The sequence below is a fragment of the Meles meles genome, chromosome 10, assembly GCF_922984935.1.
Source record: "Meles meles chromosome 10, mMelMel3.1 paternal haplotype, whole genome shotgun sequence".
Classification (NCBI taxonomy): domain Eukaryota; kingdom Metazoa; phylum Chordata; class Mammalia; order Carnivora; family Mustelidae; genus Meles; species Meles meles.
In genome coordinates, this window is record NC_060075.1 from 9011413 (window position 1) to 9029335 (window position 17923).

At 38.3% G+C, this 17923-nt stretch overlaps 2 protein-coding genes across 2 annotated transcripts in view; both read right to left on the reverse strand.

Annotated features, from left to right (window-relative positions):
* CNTNAP2 (contactin associated protein 2) overlaps nucleotides 1-17923 on the reverse strand; it is a 1946064-nt gene that overhangs the window by 1666928 nt on the left and 261213 nt on the right. The gene's annotated exons all lie outside the window — the stretch shown is intronic.
* LOC123952086 (regulator of G-protein signaling 7-like) lies at nucleotides 3466-10407 on the reverse strand. Its single transcript, XM_046021329.1, has 2 exons — nucleotides 10275-10407; nucleotides 3466-4881 (listed from the first exon to the last, which is right to left on the reverse strand). The coding sequence occupies exons 1-2, from the start codon at nucleotides 10405-10407 to the stop codon at nucleotides 4082-4084; spliced, it is 933 nt and encodes a 310-aa protein (XP_045877285.1). The 3' UTR covers nucleotides 3466-4081.

A 17923-nucleotide genomic window follows, 5' to 3' on the forward strand; every position in this document is an offset into this window, starting at 1 on the left:
ACGCTGCCTACCTCATCCCAGGCCACTTCCTCTCATCACACCCGTATTCCACTCCCTCAGGCCACCACAACAAGAAGGGCAAGGACAGTCCAATGTTATTCTGAGACAGACAGACCACATTCACAAAATTTTCTTATAGTATATTGTTAAAAATTGGTCTCTGTTATCATTAGTTTTTGGTGTTAATCTCTTATTGCATCCAACTAATGAATTAAACTTTATCATAGGTATGTATGTATAGGAAAAAATGTAGCGTATATAGGGTTTGGTACTCTCTATGGTTTCAGGCAGCCACTGGGGATCCTGGGATGTATCTCCCATGAGCAAAGGGGAATTACTATGTGATTAACACACATGACGCACACACGTATTTACTGAGACTCTCAGAAGCACTGAGTGCTTAGGTAATATATGATCTGAAACACAAGTATTATCAATTCCTCCTTCCAAGGCTCTGAGGTTAAAAAGTTCAAGTAGATATTTTCAGATGGAGAATGGAGGGGAGAGGAGACGTCGAGTCTCCCTTTTGCCACATCATGAGCTCTTAAAAACTGACCGGTTACATCAAAAACTGATGATGTACTTACTATATGTTGGCTAACAGAACATAAGAAAACAAAAAAAGAAAAAACTGCCCTCCCAAAGGACAAGATTATTTCAAAAGTCACACGAAGCACAACTAAAACGGAAACAAATAAAATGCTAGAGCACATGTTTCAGCTGAATCTGGAAGCAGCTTGTACTAGCCTATTACTACACAGTTTCTCGCAAAGGCGGAGGGTTTTTTAAAAATGATAATTTCTGAAAAACTATTACTAAAAACATCACACTCTTGGTACAAAGATTTGACTTAAAAGAAATCAATGCAAAATGATGTGATGTTAGTAACACTAAATTTTAGTCAGAATACCTAAATTTCAGATATTGTATACTCTTCTCACTAGCTATACTGACCAAAGGTACATTAATTAACCTTTGACCATGAGAGTCTATGTCGTAAAAAGTAATGTCTATCTCCCTTATTCCAGAAATTTCTTGAAAGCAGAAACTTCATTTTATACACCCTTTGATTTTCTGTATCAAACACGGAGCCTTATGGGTTACTGAGTCACATGACACACTATGGGAAGTGTGGGAAGACCATTCCCACCATAGTGTCCTTGGCAGCCTTTGGACAGGGGCAGCCCTGAGTCACGCAGTGACCCTGAGCACAAGGTACCTTCAGGGGTTCAATCCACTGTGACTGGCCACCGGTATTTTCAGAAATGAAGCAAAAAATGGTAAATATTAAATTGCTAACTTATGGGGTGCCTGGGTGGCTCAGTGGGTTGAAGCCTCTACCTTCGGCTCTAGGTCATGATCTCAGGGTCCTGGGATCGAGCCCCACATCGGGCTCTCTGCTCAGCGGGAAGCCTGCTTCCTCCTCTCTCTCTCTCTGCCTGCCTCTCTGCCTGCTTGTGATCTCTCTCTGTCAAATAAATAAATAAAATCTTTAAAAAAATCTAAAAACAAATAAATTGCTAACTTATGGCAAATGACATGCCAATTACTCTTTTATGATTTCTACTGGTTCTCTCCCTCACATTGTTTGACTATATTGTCGAGGTAGTAGGGTGGAAACCACATCACTGTGCCACCATTATTAACAATATCATCTATTTTTTTTCATCTAAATGGTTTCACTCAAAATTTGTTTCAGATATTCTTCCCTACCTGCTCAAAAAATCGTGCTCAACCTCTTCTGATGTGTACCTTGCATTCAAACCCTGCTGTCAAGCATGTGTTATAAAGAAACCGTTAACATAAATGTTAAGAATTTTGGAATTATAAGAAGCTAAAGGGTAAAAGCAATTTTAAGCCATTCTTGAAAGTTTAGGATTGTTGTAAAAATCAGCTCATGAGTCTGGAGCATATTCTGACATCATGTGTTCATTATGGTATAAAATTTGTGAAAACACCATTAAAGTTTTAGGCACATTAATAAACAAGAAAACTAATAGGACAGGCTCTCAAAAATTCTGCTGAACTTTGGCTCCTATTTTTATGTCACTTTATTGAGTAGAACGAATCCAAATGTAACCTCGCAGGGTAATTCTCTCGTGAAAAGCTCCTGCAGATTTAGATTAAAATGGTATCTGGCCGTAAAAAAAAGAAGTTTAATGCTACAGTGAACACCATTCACTAATCCTCATGTATCATTTGTGAAATGCAGAGTACGTTTGGCAAAAATAAATGTCCTTTGCCCTTAAACACTCAATGAAGACGGAGTCTGAAAACCATACCCAGGATTTGGCAGCTTCTGGAGAAGAAAACAAACTGGAATGGTCAAGACAATTATGTTGGTTCCAGCAAACAAATGCAAAATAAATTTCCTCAAGGATTTAAAAAAAAAAGGAGTTGAAAACTGTGGTAGCTGTGGTTCAATTTGCTGGTCCAATCTGTCCGACTGGGCTATTTCAAAAGTGATCACATCTTTGGGTGGTCATTCAACATATCTTGCCTGAGTTTTCTCCCCCATCAGGCACCACATGGCAAGAGACTGAAAGCTCAGCCCTGGAGGTTTTCATGAAAAAAACAAAAACAAATAAATAAATAAAAGTAAATAAATAAATAAATAGATAAAAAGTACGGAGACTGCCTTTTTCAGACTACATTCCCCAAACACACCCCGCTCCAGAATTTTTCCCACTGCAGGTTTTTTTGTGTTTAAGGAAGTCTGTCTTCTTACCCTTTCTACTCTCCTGGAGCACCGTGACTCCAGAGAGGGTGAATGACGAGGAGTGGACCTAAGCCTAAACAAATTAAGTTAGAAGTGACCACCAGGTAGCTTATCTGTTTTTAATTATTAATTTTCTTCTGTGTATACACAGGCCAGACTGATCACCTGTACAAATACACTAAATTCAATTTGGCAGAGAACACACAGATAGTGAGATCATTAATCACCCTGCATTCTGAAGCAGCCAAGTACTTTGTAGTCAAAACAAAAGCAATTACAATAGAGTACTGACGTTTGGTCGGGCAAAAGGCTTCTTACTGTAGGAGAAAGAAAAAATGCAGCCATTCCAGACACAATTGTTAGGGGCATTAGTTGATTTTTCATTAGTTCCTGTCTCTGCCAAGAGATGGTCTGGCTCATGAGATGATTCTGTGTTAACACGCCCATACACACATCAGGGCTCCAAAGTCAACTGGTGTGGCCAGACTTAAGATTCTTATGAACACACCAACTCCGAGAACTATATTAAAGAGACCATACCTAATTAAATTTTTTTCTGTTATTTTGTTTTGCACTTCACGCTTTTCAAAAGAATGATAACAACCAAATGTGTCTAATGATACAACTTAAGAACTAAATGGGACCCCACTCCTTCCTTTTACCAACTGCAGAAAGAGGTAAATTAATGTCCGCTTTTATATAGAACTATTATTTTTTTTTGAGATTCTGCATCCTTTAATGAAAGATAAAACAACAATATAAACATACACAAATTTACAGAGAGGGGATCAACTTTAATACATTTGGAGTAAAAGGTGTTTCTTATTTAAATATGGTATAAAAATAAATGCAAGAAACATTAACCGAGAATGTACAGACGACAGACAAAGACAGGAGCTTGTTTCTGACTGTGAACACATTGGTGAAATGAAACTTTCTTTGCTAATTTATTGTTTAATAAATGTGAAGCCGTATGTATACTTATTGACATATGTTTTTTCTTTTACAATTCTTCCAGTTTTTGACCGAGTGAATTTTCAGTGAACTGTGAGTCTAGCCGAAGCTTTAAGAGAAAGAGAAAGGGGGGAAAAAAGGTTTACTTCACTTGAACTTGTTAAAAAGGAAAAGACACAGATCCAGTGTAGTACAAGGAGAAGGTAAGCAGACAACATTCTGAAATGGAGGCATCGAGATGGCAGAGTCGCGTGGGATAGCAATGCCTTAATGTACACAAAGAGAGAACAATTCAGGTCCTTTGCTCATGCAACATCTTGGTCTAATGTCCTCGGCTCCAGGTAATAACAAAGAGCTACAAAGTGTATGCAGTGACTCCAGTCTCTTCCATGCTACAAGGTGATCCTTTTAGTAAGACTGAACGAGGCTTGTTAACCTCGTTGACGTGAGAGATTTCCCCTTTTTCTTTGCCTGTAGAAGCTCTTGGTAGGCGCTGGATCTTATAAAACGTGGATATGAATCACTTTTCATCAATTTGTAAATGTGGTCCTGAGCGTCCTCGAACGTGTACCGCCCGGGCTCCTTCACGTTCTGTGTGGTTTTGTCATAGCTCTTGGAATCCAAGTTAATGGCGCTGGGGGCTCCGGGAGCCAGAAATTCTTGCCATATTTCCTGCACTCGGGAAGGGACTTCTCGAATAGGCCTTTTCTTCAGGTCCTCCACTGCTAGCCAGAACCTTAAATTTTCTGAGCTGAATTCTGACTCTAGAAATTTAAGGAACTGTTCTCTCCCAACGGGGTCTTTCAATGCTTCATCCATGCCAAACCCCCATCGCTTTACCCTCTGCTGGCTTGGTTCTTTGCTCGCTTCGAGTTCCCAGAAAGGAGTATCGTCAGACAGCCATGGGTTCGAAGGGTCAGGTGGCACCAGAAATGGTTCCGTGTAACTTAACAGACTATCAGCAACTTTCGACATTTTTAACCGATGTCTATCTAACTGTATTTGCCCATATTTAATCTGTTGCTGTAGCTCATCTTCTGTTGGAGGTTTAGTTTCTGGTGTGGGGGTGTGGGTAGGGCTGTGACTTCTGATGTCATTTTGTAAACCAAAGACAGACTTCCATGTTTTGTGTGGGTTTCTCATTCTCGATGACTTCTTAATGTCCACTTCGGTGGTATTTACACATCCGGGCTTGAACTGGTCGCGGGCTGGGTGAGCTCGGAGCGCGGCTAGAGACCAGGGAGACGGGAGTGATTGGGCGCTTTTCTCCAAGGGCGCACTGAGGAGTGGGGCCCCGAGCTCTCAGCTCCTCTGGGCTGGAGATTGGGCGACCACCATTTTCATTCCCAGCTTCCGGAAGTCCCAGAACTGTTCTTTTTTAAACTCTGTGACCAACATTGCTTCCACTCTAACAGATACTCTCAAAATTACTTGAAAGAGATTGATTTTTTTTTTTTTTGATCACCTAGGAATATCCTATATGATTTTTGGTTCCATGGCTTCTACATTTACAGTGTTTTATAATGAGAATTTATATTTAGAAGAAGATAAAGAATGGCAGAATTCTGAATGATCAACACATGCAAAATTCATTTATTCAACTGAACTTAGTGAAGCAAGAAAGAAATATAGCGTGTTGAGTTTCTCACTGCAAAAACAGTAAACATGACTCAAGATGACAATTCACAGCAAGATGTTCTCAGAAAAACTACAAAAGCAACTTTCTCTATTTAATCATTATTTAACAGAAAACACCCCCATCTCTTGCTCTTCTGATTTAATTTTTTTTCCTTGAATCTACATTTTTTTCCCAAGTTGGTGAGCAGACAGAATCCCGTGAGTTTGACTTTCCGATGGGACTGAGAATTTGTTTTGTTCAGATTGACTTCTGCATTTTGATTACTTTTTAACAGGATCACTGAACAAGACTTCCTGTTCTTAATGACTCTTCAATGTGACCACAAAGTAATAAAAGGCTATCGTGGCCATCGTTCATGATTGGGTGTTTATGGCTGTCCTGGCACAGGATACCAGAGTGAGGAAAGAGAATAATAAGTATATTTCTCAGATCCTGGGAGAGCTACTTAAAAGAATTTAGAATCACAGGGACATGGCATCTATTGACCAAGACTTTAATAAGGCATAAAAAGAGTATTAGTGTAGGGGTTAGTAGCTCAGGCCTTGGAACTACACTGTTTGGATTTAAATCCTGGTTCCCCCGCTAACCAGCTATGTGACTATTCCCAGTACAAAATCTCTGTCTGCCTCGCTATTGGTGTGACTTTGATAGAGCCATTTAACCTTATGATAACTCAGTTTCTTCATGATGAAATGGAAATAAAAATAGAACCCAGCTCACAGCTCATTACGAAAATCACATTATTGATACACATAAAGCACACAATTGTTTCTGGCTAAACAGTATGCCCTTAATAAATGTTAGCTCTAATTATTATGGTAAGAAACATGGAAATCGTATCTTCGGAAGAACAGTTTCAGCAACTCTTACATACAAGAGAAGGTAGATCTGAGCAGAGTCACTCCAAAAAGCAGAGCTAAGAATAACAAACGGAGGTTTCAGGACCACAGACTTAAATGAAACCCAAGGAAATACTTTTTAATAACTAGAACTGCCAAAACTCTCTCGATACACGGAAGACACTTAAGAAAAGGATGAATGACTTTCAGAAATACTAGAGGGTATTTCTATCTAAATTGCTACTAGATAAGCATGATAAGTGGATTCCAGGTCCTAAGGATCTATGAGACTCTATGAGCAAAACGGAGGGAATCTCACTAAAACATACGTGTTGCCTGATTCGGTGTTTCTCTAGCTACAGGCACTTTCAGATCCAACTTTGGCCAAGTCCATCCAATGCCCACCACTCTCTCCTCCCAGGGGAAAAATTTTTCTTAAGTTTCATCGAGAACTGAGTATTATACTATTATTCTACTAATGTAGACAATTGGAACAATTATAGACATTCTAACTCTGTAGTCTACAAAAATAGACACAGGAGACTGTGGCTTAGTTTTAATATTTCAAAGAGCCTAACGGAAGTCTTACTATTTCCCATAATGAGAATGAATGGATTAACTATTCAGTTCCTTTATTTTGAATGGAATTACATTGATTGAATGATCTTATCTCAGGTTCTTGATCATATAAAGCTCTAAATGTTTTCATTATTATTAACCAGGAAAATTAATCATTAGTTTATACACTTCACTGTTTAGGAACTTTCTTTTATTTTTTTTTTAAGATTTTCTTATTAATTTGCGAGAGAGAGAAAGAGAATACATGACCTGGGGGAGGAGCAAAGGGACACTCACACAGGGCTGGGTCCCAGAACCTCAGGTCACTACCTGAGCTGAAGGCACATGTTTAACCCACTGAACCACCCAGGTGCCCCAAAGTTAAGAAATTTTCAAAACACGCAGTCCTTTAGTTAAAAAATAAGTGGAGTAAAGCCTCTGCCTTAGGCTATGGTCATAATCCAAGGGTCCTGGGATTGAGCCCCGCATCAGGCTCTCTGCTCAGCAGGGAGCCTGCTTCCCCCTCTGCCAGCCTCTCTGCCTACTTGTGATCTCTGTCTGTCAAATAAATAAATAAAATCTTAAAAAAAAATAAGTACAGTAATAAGAGGTTCAAACAGGTTGGTAACCATTCTATGGGTCTGTTAAAACGGTCAATTAAATGTTGGAATTTTTAGAAGATAAGATGTCGCACAGTCAGAAGAACTGGGGCATATCCAGGTATTGTTGGTTAATTGTTTTGAGACCTTGGGTGAAATTATGTAACCTCACTGAAGATCAGTTACTGCCTTCTTAAAATGAGGATAATGTCTGCATTTGCTTACTTACTGATTTGGTCATGCCTCGCCTACTTCTATGTAAGATTTTACATATATCATCAAATGAAAGACAGATTACATTACAAAGGGGATATATTTAAAAAACCGGTTACCTTAGAAAATATTTTTATTGTTACCAACATATTTTAGTCCCAGAAAAAATATTTTGAATGAAATTACAGATTCGTTAGTTATACATAGACATAGTATCTGTGATGATCACTGAGGATGTGGTTTGGTCGTAGGCTTCCTACCCTCATTGGCAGTACTGAGTTAACTAAGATATGGGTTAGACTAGAAAACAGTGAATATATGAGGTTTACAATGTCAGTTTGATATTTTATGATCAAAATCTATAACATAGAAAAACAACAACAATGACAAAACCTCAGCAAGGTGAAACAATCCAGCTCTGGCTCTTGGGCAAAATCCTGGCCACTGTCTGGGTTAGACCTAAGAATAGTTTCTGTGTTTTTTAAAGGTTGGAAACAATCAAGAGTAGAATAAAATTTTGTGACACGTGAAAACTATATGAAATTGAAATTTTAGCATCCATAAAGAAAAGTTTATTGGAACACGGTCACACTTGTTTTTTACAGCCTTATTTATGTATGTATTTATTCCATATTGCCTACCATGGCAGTGATGAACAATTGTGACAGGGACTGCTTGGTCTCTAAAATCTAAAACATATTGATTTACTCTTTGACACTTTACCAAAAATGTTGGCCCCCTGACCTAGATGACACTGAATGGAACCATTTCCACTGAAGACTATCTTAATGGTCTAGTTCCAAGTCACAAAATAAACGACTTTGGAAGTGAAAGCTTACAAAATACCTCCTTAAAGATGCATATGTGAGTGATCTTTATAATCATCATGGAGGGTAAGTTGACAGTCTTTTTAAAAAACAGTATGATCTTTTCAGTATTTAACACACGGAAACACTTACCTAGAACATTACTTTCTGTTTTGTTTCTAGTTTCGGGATGAAATGAGAAACTTATAACATAAGTAGGCAGTTATTGAAATGTCAGGGCAATACATTTTGGCTTAAAATGGATTTAATTGACTATTGCTTTTAAAATTTTTAGAGTATTTTTAAAAAGTGTTAGATATATATTTCAATATAAAATATTTACATACATGCATACATATACATAATGAAGTACACACACACACACACACACACACACACATAATGAAATACACACACACACACAGAATCACGTTTTATCCCCCTGCCTAACCCAGAAACACATAACACCAAGGTCAAAATCAAAGAGAACACCCAGTCTCAGTGCGACTGTGGGATCCTACACCACTCCTCCAGGAAGTGATGGAGGAGTTAAGCTGCCCTTTGCCTCAGTTTCTTTGTCCTTGAAGTGTGGAAGACGGTAATTATGATAATAAATACATCCATGACAAGTTCACTTCGAGAATGAAATGACACTATACACATGACACACTTAGAGCTGAGAGGGGCCCACAGGAAGACCTCAACAACGTTAATCAACAATTATTCTCATGGTTTCTCTGGCCATTGCAGTTTACTGGTCCCCACAATTCAGAAAGGTCTACAGATATATGACAGCACCTTCCAGGATATGTCATCTGTCTTAGCAGTTGAAGAAAAGCATCCATTAACCTGAATATCTCATTCCATAAAGATAATCATTTACATCACATACAGTATAGATAATGTGGAAAGGACCCCGTTGCGTAGAATCTTGTCTCATCTTTAGCAAAGCTGATTATCTGCTCGTTCATTACTTGTCTTTATTGGAAGGAAGCTTCTGTAAGAAGGAAGGAGAAGAGAACTTTGGGGCAATTTTCCACTTTCTTGTAGGGATTCTGGCAATAGGTAAAGAAGGCTCGGCTTTTCTTCAGGCAAAACTTGTTTCTCATTCATCAAAAAAATGCAAACAGTATAATAGTAGACTATCCAAAAAATGCAGTTTGAGGAAAGATTTAGGAACGTAGGAGTACATTCTAATAAACAAAGCCCAACAAAATAAAGGGAAAAAAAACATATTTGGGGAGGAAAGATGTTTTTTGTTTCGTTTCTCCTTTGTTTTGTTGGTTTTGCTTGATCTTTTACCTAGTGCTTGTGCTTCTGCATGCAATATGAGATCTATCACATTTTCCCTGCTGGGTTAGATTTTTTGCCAGTGATGAATAATAAAATGTAAGGGAGTTGTGAATGTATTAGACTGTGAACCACTGATAACTATAAAGTTTGGTTTGTAACACTATTTTACAATACATGTCTGAAATGTTTGTTTATAGACAATATTGTAACATTTGTATAGGGCAGAACTACTCTTTGAATGATGGACTCACTGTTCATGTTGTTTCTTCCTTACTTGAATCTTGTCTCAGAGTACTTTTCTGCTGTGGTGTAGGTACAACCTTGGCAGAAGTAAATTAACATGATAGGACTGAGACCGCTATCCTTGCAAAGGGCTGCTTGCAAGGTCGGCCCTTGGTGGGCATCCAGGAGCTTGAATGGTAAATGGGTCCCTTCACTAAGTAAAACTTTCCCTACATGACAAGACTAGTCCACTGTGCCTAAACCATTTGGGCAAACCATATGGTTTACACTGACTACCTGCTTTTGTCCTGGGAGACCGACTCAGCTATATGTCAGACAGAAGGTGCCTACTGACCCCACTAAAACCCTAGACTTCCGGTCCCGGCCAGCTTCCCTCGTCGGTGACATTTCTCATGTGCTGTCACAACTCACTGCGGGAGGAATTACATGTCTTCCGCGTGACTCCAGAAGGAGATAATTCTTGGAAGCTTACACCTAGTTTTCTTTGGATTTCACCCCACTGTCTTTTCTCTTTATTTTGTACCCTTTTGGTGTAGTAAATCATAGCCACGAGTATGTGTAGGACTGGATTGGAGTCCTGTGAGTCTTAGTGAATCACAGGAAGGGGGAAGGATGGGCAGAGGGAGAACAGGAGAGTCTACGAGATCCAAACACACTACTTAATGGGTGATATTGAGAATCTGAATCTCCTGGAGTACAGTTATTTTATAAATTTAGATTAACTCTATTGTTGAACTTCTTAACTACCACGGACTGTGAGAACTTCATGTAATTTTCCCACATTCTCCTTGAGGAGAGTATGAAAGGGACTGACATTCACTGAATATTCTGAGGGATTCAGACATATTTATGGTGAAGAATTTAACAGCTGTCTTATCTAAGTTGACTCTAAGGCTTGCTTGATGTTAAAGCCTGTGCTTTTAATGTTATGGTGTACAAACTGTTCGAAAATAGCAGAGAAGAGCTGCCTTCTATTTTACTCTAAAAAATACTTGTTTTAACTGTTTACAGATTTAAATGCTGCTGAGCATCATGAATACTGAGTATGCAGAAAGGTCAGGTCCAGGAGAACTGTGCGGGGATAAGAAGGCCGATCAGTACGACCTAGACCATGTGGATAACAGTTTTGGTCCTTCCACACATGGTCACTGTCACTCGGTTTCTCCTCTGAAAGGGTACAAATTTGGTGGTTGCTAAAATCAATATCCTTGATTTTCAAGTGGGGTGCTCAAAACTGGGAGAGTAGGGCTCACTTGCTTATCTCTCCAGCCCTCCTCCCTTATACACTGGTCCTAAAACTTCTGACATTTCCCCCCGCACCTTTCAACCCTGCTACCTTTCCCCACAGAGTTCACTAATGACAATAATATAACCATTAATCACAAAATGCTTGTGGGCAAGGACCGTACCATTCATTTTTCAAAGAAATAAATAGAAGCAAAGTTGCTAAGGAAACAAGAATCCATTCACAGAGTTTTGTCTCTACTGTAATTATAATATGCACTAAATATTTAAAGGGTGTAGGGCTCAAAATATTATTTCATATATGGCTGTTCTTCCTTCCCAGGAGGTAATAAAGAAATTAAAATGTGAACTGTAATAAGAAAAGTTGCCCTAGAGATGAGAAACTCAAAAGGAAAGGATATAAAGTAATATGAGAATGGAACATACATACTTAAAGGTTTTAACAAGTACTAGATAAGGAACATGAGATACATTTTGAAGGAAGCTAAAAAATAATTTCAGTGGTTCCATGACAGTATTTCTTCACTGAAAAAAAGAGAGTTAAAGACAAAATTTCTAAAGTAATTTTGACTTATATTTGATCTCTTTATCTTTAAATAAGCTACAACTAATATGCAGATAAAGTATATTAAAGAAATTGTTTACTAAAATATGAAAAAACCAACTTCTTTTCGAATAGGCAAAGTATGTCTAGCTTGGAAAAAATATCATAATGAATATTTTGTGTTATATGCTGTAAGGCAATTTACTCTTAAAATTGTCTTGCCCCAAGCCCTTGTAGAGAGCCTCTCAGAGAGAGAGAGAGATAGCGTCAAATGGGAAAAATAAAGCACAGTCTTTCAGGAAACAAAGGGAAGGATCTATGGAACATAAAAAAGCCAAAACAGCACAACAAGCTCCTCTACCAGGGTTGAGAATAAAGTCTGACACACAATTGTGACCCAAGTGTCTCACTTTTTCACATATTTTAACACAAAAATGAAAAAATGAAAAAAAAAGATGTATAAGGATGTTCACTGCAATATTTTTTATAACAACAAACATCATTTAAGATTTTCTCCATGGGGAAGAAGTACCACGTCTACTGAAAAGAATGAAGTGGACTTCTGCGTGCTAATATGAAAATATCTCCAAGTTATGCTATTCAGCAAAAGAAGCATCTCTACAGAAGGGCTCATCGTGTGTAGAAATCTATCTATACACTCAGGTAACTATATAGACAATCGGGAAAGGGAAACAAAAGAAAGGGATGATATATGGAATCTGTGATCCTATGGAAAGAGACGGTGTCTGAGGGAGGAAGACTCCCTATACTTTGTCTTGTATTCATGTTCAAAGTATCTGAAGTCTTCTATAGTTCCAGTATGGTTCTTGATACATTTTATATCTATATTGTATAAAGGGCAGTTTTACTTTTAGTACAGTTAGGTAATTGTTAAGATATTCTGAAAAATTCTGAAAATTGCTCATTATTTAAAATTATACAAATATTTAGATCATTAATTGTTTGACTCAAAATACTTAAATGGGGCATATTTAAATGACTATTTAAAATAATGAGATGGGGGGGTGGGAGGGACGGGGTGGCTGGGTATTGGACATCGGGGAGGGTATGGGCTATGGTGAGCGCCATGAATTATGTAGGATTGATAGACCACAGACCTGTACCCCTGAAGCAAATAATGCACTATATGCTAATAAAAAAAATAAAATAATAAAATAATGCAATGATTATTTTCTGAATGTTAGAACTTAGCTACACTTTCTATGTTATAAAATTCAATTTTAATTTGAGATTGTCTACCATGAAAACTTTTGTATATATACACATTAATATTATTCAAACTGATCATTATGACAAATCAATGGATTAGAAGTTAGTCAACCAAGAGCCATGGGATTTTTGTTTAAATTTTTCATGCCTGGTAGTATGTTTTGTTATTCCTCTAAATCTACCTAATAATATAATTGATAACCAGATTTTTCTATTGGGATAGTTTATTCTAATTTTATGTCAATAACATGCTGTACATACTTGGGAAAAGAGAAATGTAGTTAATATCAAGATAGATTCCATTATAAGGTTTCATCATTTTAGAAGTAGATATAACAAATGGTCCATCTTATACTGTTCTATAAAATCAAAATTCTTTTTCTCATTTTTACTCCTCTTGACATAATGGCATTTTCTACCCTATTCTGCGACTATCCTTTCACACTGAAGTCCATTTATCCCCTAAAATCTTTCACATAAATACAGAAAATCTTTGCACAATACGAGTCATTATATGTGTTGTCATAAACAGAAAGTAATTAGTAGGGCATTATGAAAATATCAATGCACAACCTTGCATAACTTTTCTTCATTCATTATTCTTCAACAATATCTGAGAGCCCACAAAGTTCTAATAATGTCATTTGAACAAAAACAAAGAAAATCAGTGAGGGTTCCTATATTCATATTGTATCTTATGTAAATCAATGCAATTATTCTAATATTATGAATAAATTCCATAGTTTTCGAGCTGCTGTAAAATGACCAGATAATTTTATGAGCTTCCTATCAATAGGAGCATTCAATGGGAAATGGACAACCACCCATAAAGACTGTCATAAAGGGGACTTCTGTTTGGGGTGAGACAGTTGGACAACCAAGGCCACGTCCAGCTGTGATAGCATTCTGTTTGCAGGTACACTGCCATTTTTTAGTTTTCTGCCTAAAAAAATTAATATTGCTAGAAAACTCTCATTAAAAATGTTCTTACCTCAACAATGGAATATTAAAAGTCAGATTGAGAAAAATTATCTCCTTTTTTAAAATACCAGTTCATTATTGTATCATTCCTCAGTGACCTGGTGAAGATGGATAAGACAGTGAGAAAAAAGACATTGTAGAGCAGGAAGGGAGAGGGCGAGATGTGGACTTTGCTCAGTAAAAGAGACACTTGCAAAGGCAAATTAAGTCCTTGACAATAATTCCTTCTGAAGTCCATTCAGGGCGCTCAAGCTTGAAGGTGAGATTCCAATAGCGACCTCTAGACAAGTTGTCTAGAATGTTTCACAATTAAAGGGAGTTGTGATACTGGAAAGGAGAAATCTTTCCAGTCTCTGCAGGGCTTTTAAAATCACCAAATCACCGATCATAAAATTTCTACAGAACCTTAGATCTCACGTAATCTAGTACTTTCCTATTATAGATCTGATAAGTGAAACTCAGGAAACTCACCTGCCTAGCTTGATAATTTTCCATTACCATGTGTCTTTGGTTATTTAGTATCTTCTTGCCTTAAAACATATCCATGGTTCTTCATGTCTCCAAATAGTAAGGGATAGTATTTTCTAAATCTGCACTAAAAATTGACCTTGCCTAAAAAGGTTAGGTCTCTGAACTTGGGAGGTGATCTATGTCACACCTGAAAGAATAATCTGTGTTCAGAGTTCGGACTGGCCATACCCAACAGTCCACCCAAGTCAGAAGGGTGGGGGCCGCCCAAGTCAGAAAGACCAGTCACGTGATTTGGGTTGTAGACTTTGGATCATGAGGTATCGGTTCACCTGCAGACTGAATTCAACCATAGGGCAATCATCGATCAATTTTGTGTATGTAAATCCCAATAAACACTGCAGACACTGAGCTCAGGTGAGTATCACATGGTTGGCAATCCTCTGTGCATGTTGTCATACACCACAGTTGGGAGGAGGTAATACCACCAGTAACTCGTGACTCAATGGGAAGAGGATAACGACAGGAGCTCTGTATTAGGACTCTTCCCAGGTTCTGAACTTAAGTGTCTCTTGCCTTGACGGACTTTATTCTATATCCCTTCCCTACAATATCCAACAATCACGGACATAATAAACTTTCTGTGAGTCCCTGGAGTCCTAGTGAATGAATGAAATTGAGGGTGGTTTGGGTACTTCTTCACTACCAGCAGTTGGTGTCAGAAATTGGGCAGTTTTATAGGGACTTTTTCCTCAAATCTGGCAATTTGACTACTTTTGTATGCTAACTTCAATAGTCACATTTAAAGTTTTCTTGAAAGTGACATGACCTCATTTCTGGATCTGATAATAGGAAGCTACAAGAATAAATATTCCGTATAGAAAGGGGCTATGATGGTTAATTTTATATGTCAATTTGGCTAGGTCACAGTATTCAGGTATTTGGTCAAATATTACCCTAGATATTGCTGTGAAGGTACTTTTTAGATGACATTTTAAAAGTAGATTCCATGAGAATCTTGAACTTCACACTCTGAGATCAAGACCTGGATGCTTATCTGACTGAGCCACCCAACCTGTCACCCTAGATAACATTAACATTTAAGTTAGACTTGGAGTAAAGCAGAAAACCCTCTGTGGTGTGGGTGGGGTCCATCCAATCACTTGAATGCCTTAATAGAAGACTGACCTCTCCCAAGGAAGAGAAAATTCTGCCACCTGACTGTCTTTGGATTGGAATTACAATATCAATTCTCCCTTGGGTCCCCAGTATTCCAGCCTATCCTGCAGATTCTGAACTCATCACACTTTACGATCATGTAAGCCAGTTCCTTAAAATCTCTCTCTCTCTGTGTGTGTTTCTCTCTCTCTATATTTGTATGAACTTCCTATTGATTCCGTTTCTCGGAAGAGCACTGACTAATACAGGACACTGAGTCTTTACCTATAGATAGCCCTGGTAGCCACTCTAAAGCTTAGACATCTGAAAGCTCAGAAATCCCACAGGATAACATGAAATTTATTGTAATGAGATTTCTAAGTGTTTTCTTATGCTGTGACATCGACAACGCCAAAGTTAAGAGAACACTAAAGTAATACGTTATAGAACACACCATTAACAAATTAAGTCCTCTCATAGTGAACACCACTGACTCAGTTTGGCACTAATCTACGTGAAGACTAATACAAACAACAGGAAGCAGAACAGAAAGTTAAAATCAGTACGAGGGAAAAAGAGCCGACAACTGTATCATTGCCCTTTTCCTCATTGCTACAAATATCTCTTGAAATACCTCTTTGCTACAGAAAGCTATGAAAAAGTGGACAGAGTTCTACTTCCTCTTTTCCCACAACATTCCTAGAGGGTGGCCCAGAGGAAAATAAGTTCTGTCAATAAAAACTCCTTTTTTATGAAGAATCTCATGGAACCTCATCTGGTGTGGAAGAAGTTCTTACACACCGACTTCACTCATCAGCTTTTCTGGGAACACAATGGGACCTGCAACAATTAACAAGGTAACAATTCCATCATGATAGTGTCTTATGGAAGATAGTGTATTACGTTGTTTCATATAAAATCGGTTTCCTGGGAGTTGCAGATAAAGGGAAGAAAGACACTGAAGAAGGATCTTCGTCCGTATATTTTATAATATTTATGTAATTTATAATGGATATATATGAAATACACTTATTACATTATTTATATATTCTATGATATACATTATATATTTTTTATATATTCATCTGAATTATTTACCTTTTCAGGAAAACCAATAAGCAAAAAAAAAAAAGTTGCAGATCACTGTATTTTCTGACCCAATTTCTGGGTGGGGAAAAAGCAAGTTATTTATACAACTATGTAGAATACAGAGAGAAAAACGCAAAGCCGACAGCTGGTAGTAAATACCTCTGGGAAGGGAAACAGGTTGTAAAAGAAGCTTGCAGGGATCTCATCTTTTTATTTTTCTTCCCCTTCTATTTAAAAAAAATGTTCATGATTTAATTTTATACTTTAAAAAATCTTTTCAAGACTCCCATCGGGATTCTTTAAGGCAGTTGAAGCAAGTGCTGGGATGGGTCCCACCACACAGCAGTCTCGGCAGTGACACAGAGTTCTGCAGGTCAGAGCTCCCGAGGGGCGCTCCTGAGATCACCACCCAAACACAGAGCTCGCTTGCCTGACCCCTCGCTGACAGTGGGGAGTTTAATTTATTGTCCTGTGAAAGAGGCAAGTCACATATTCTAATTCCCTTTCCCAGATGAGGTAGAAAGTCTGAGAAGTTAAAGGACCATAAAAAGTAGGACCGTGGGAGGCACCTGGGTGGCTCAGTGGGTTAAGCCTCTGCCTTCAGCTCAGGTCATGATCTTGGGGTTCTGGGATCGAGCCCCACATCAGGCTCTCTGCTCAGCAGGGAACCTGCTTCCCCCTCTCTCTCTGCCTGTCTGTCTGCCTACTTGTGATCGCTCTCTCTACCAAATAAATAAAATCTTAAAAAAAAAAAAAAAAGTAGGACCATGGGGCACCTGGGTGGCTCAGTTGGTTAAGTGTCTGCCTTCAGCTCAGGTCATGATCTCGGGGTCCGGGGATGGAGCCCTGCATCAGGCTCTCTGCTCAGTGGGGAGTCTGCTTCTCCCTCTGCCCTTCCCCACTGCTCATGCTCACTCACACTCCCGCTCTCTTTCTCTCTTTCAAATAAAGAAATAAAATCTTTTAAAAAAAGAAAAGGAAAGTAGGACTGAAATCTGCAACCACCTGTCGATGAGTGTCCATGACTTCACACTGTCTGGTTCTCTAGCTGTTTGTGCCTTTTCTTCTCTCCACCCCACTCCGCTAGAAGTTTAGAGCTTAAGAACAGCACCCACACAGGTGCTTTCTTTGCACCCCTTTGTACCCGACCGCTGAGACTGGTGCCTGTGCCTAGTACACTCAGCATATCTGTGTTAAACGAAGAAATGAATGAGAAGTTCTAGCAAAGACACTTATGATTCATTCAACCAGAATGACCTGTACCTAATAAATAACTCCATGGTATGTATCAGCATGTATAACTTCATATATGCTCTCCTGAAGCTCCCTGGAAACCCAGGATCTT

Coding starts and splice junctions, on each gene's coding strand:
- LOC123952086 (XM_046021329.1), bottom strand. CDS start 10,407: ATGATTTACTACACCAAAAGGGTACAAAATAAAGAGAAAAGACAGTGG. Junction 4,882..10,274: donor GACATGTAATTCCTCCCGCA/GTGAGTTGTGAC, acceptor GAGCTCACCCAG/CCCGCGACCAGTTCAAGCCC.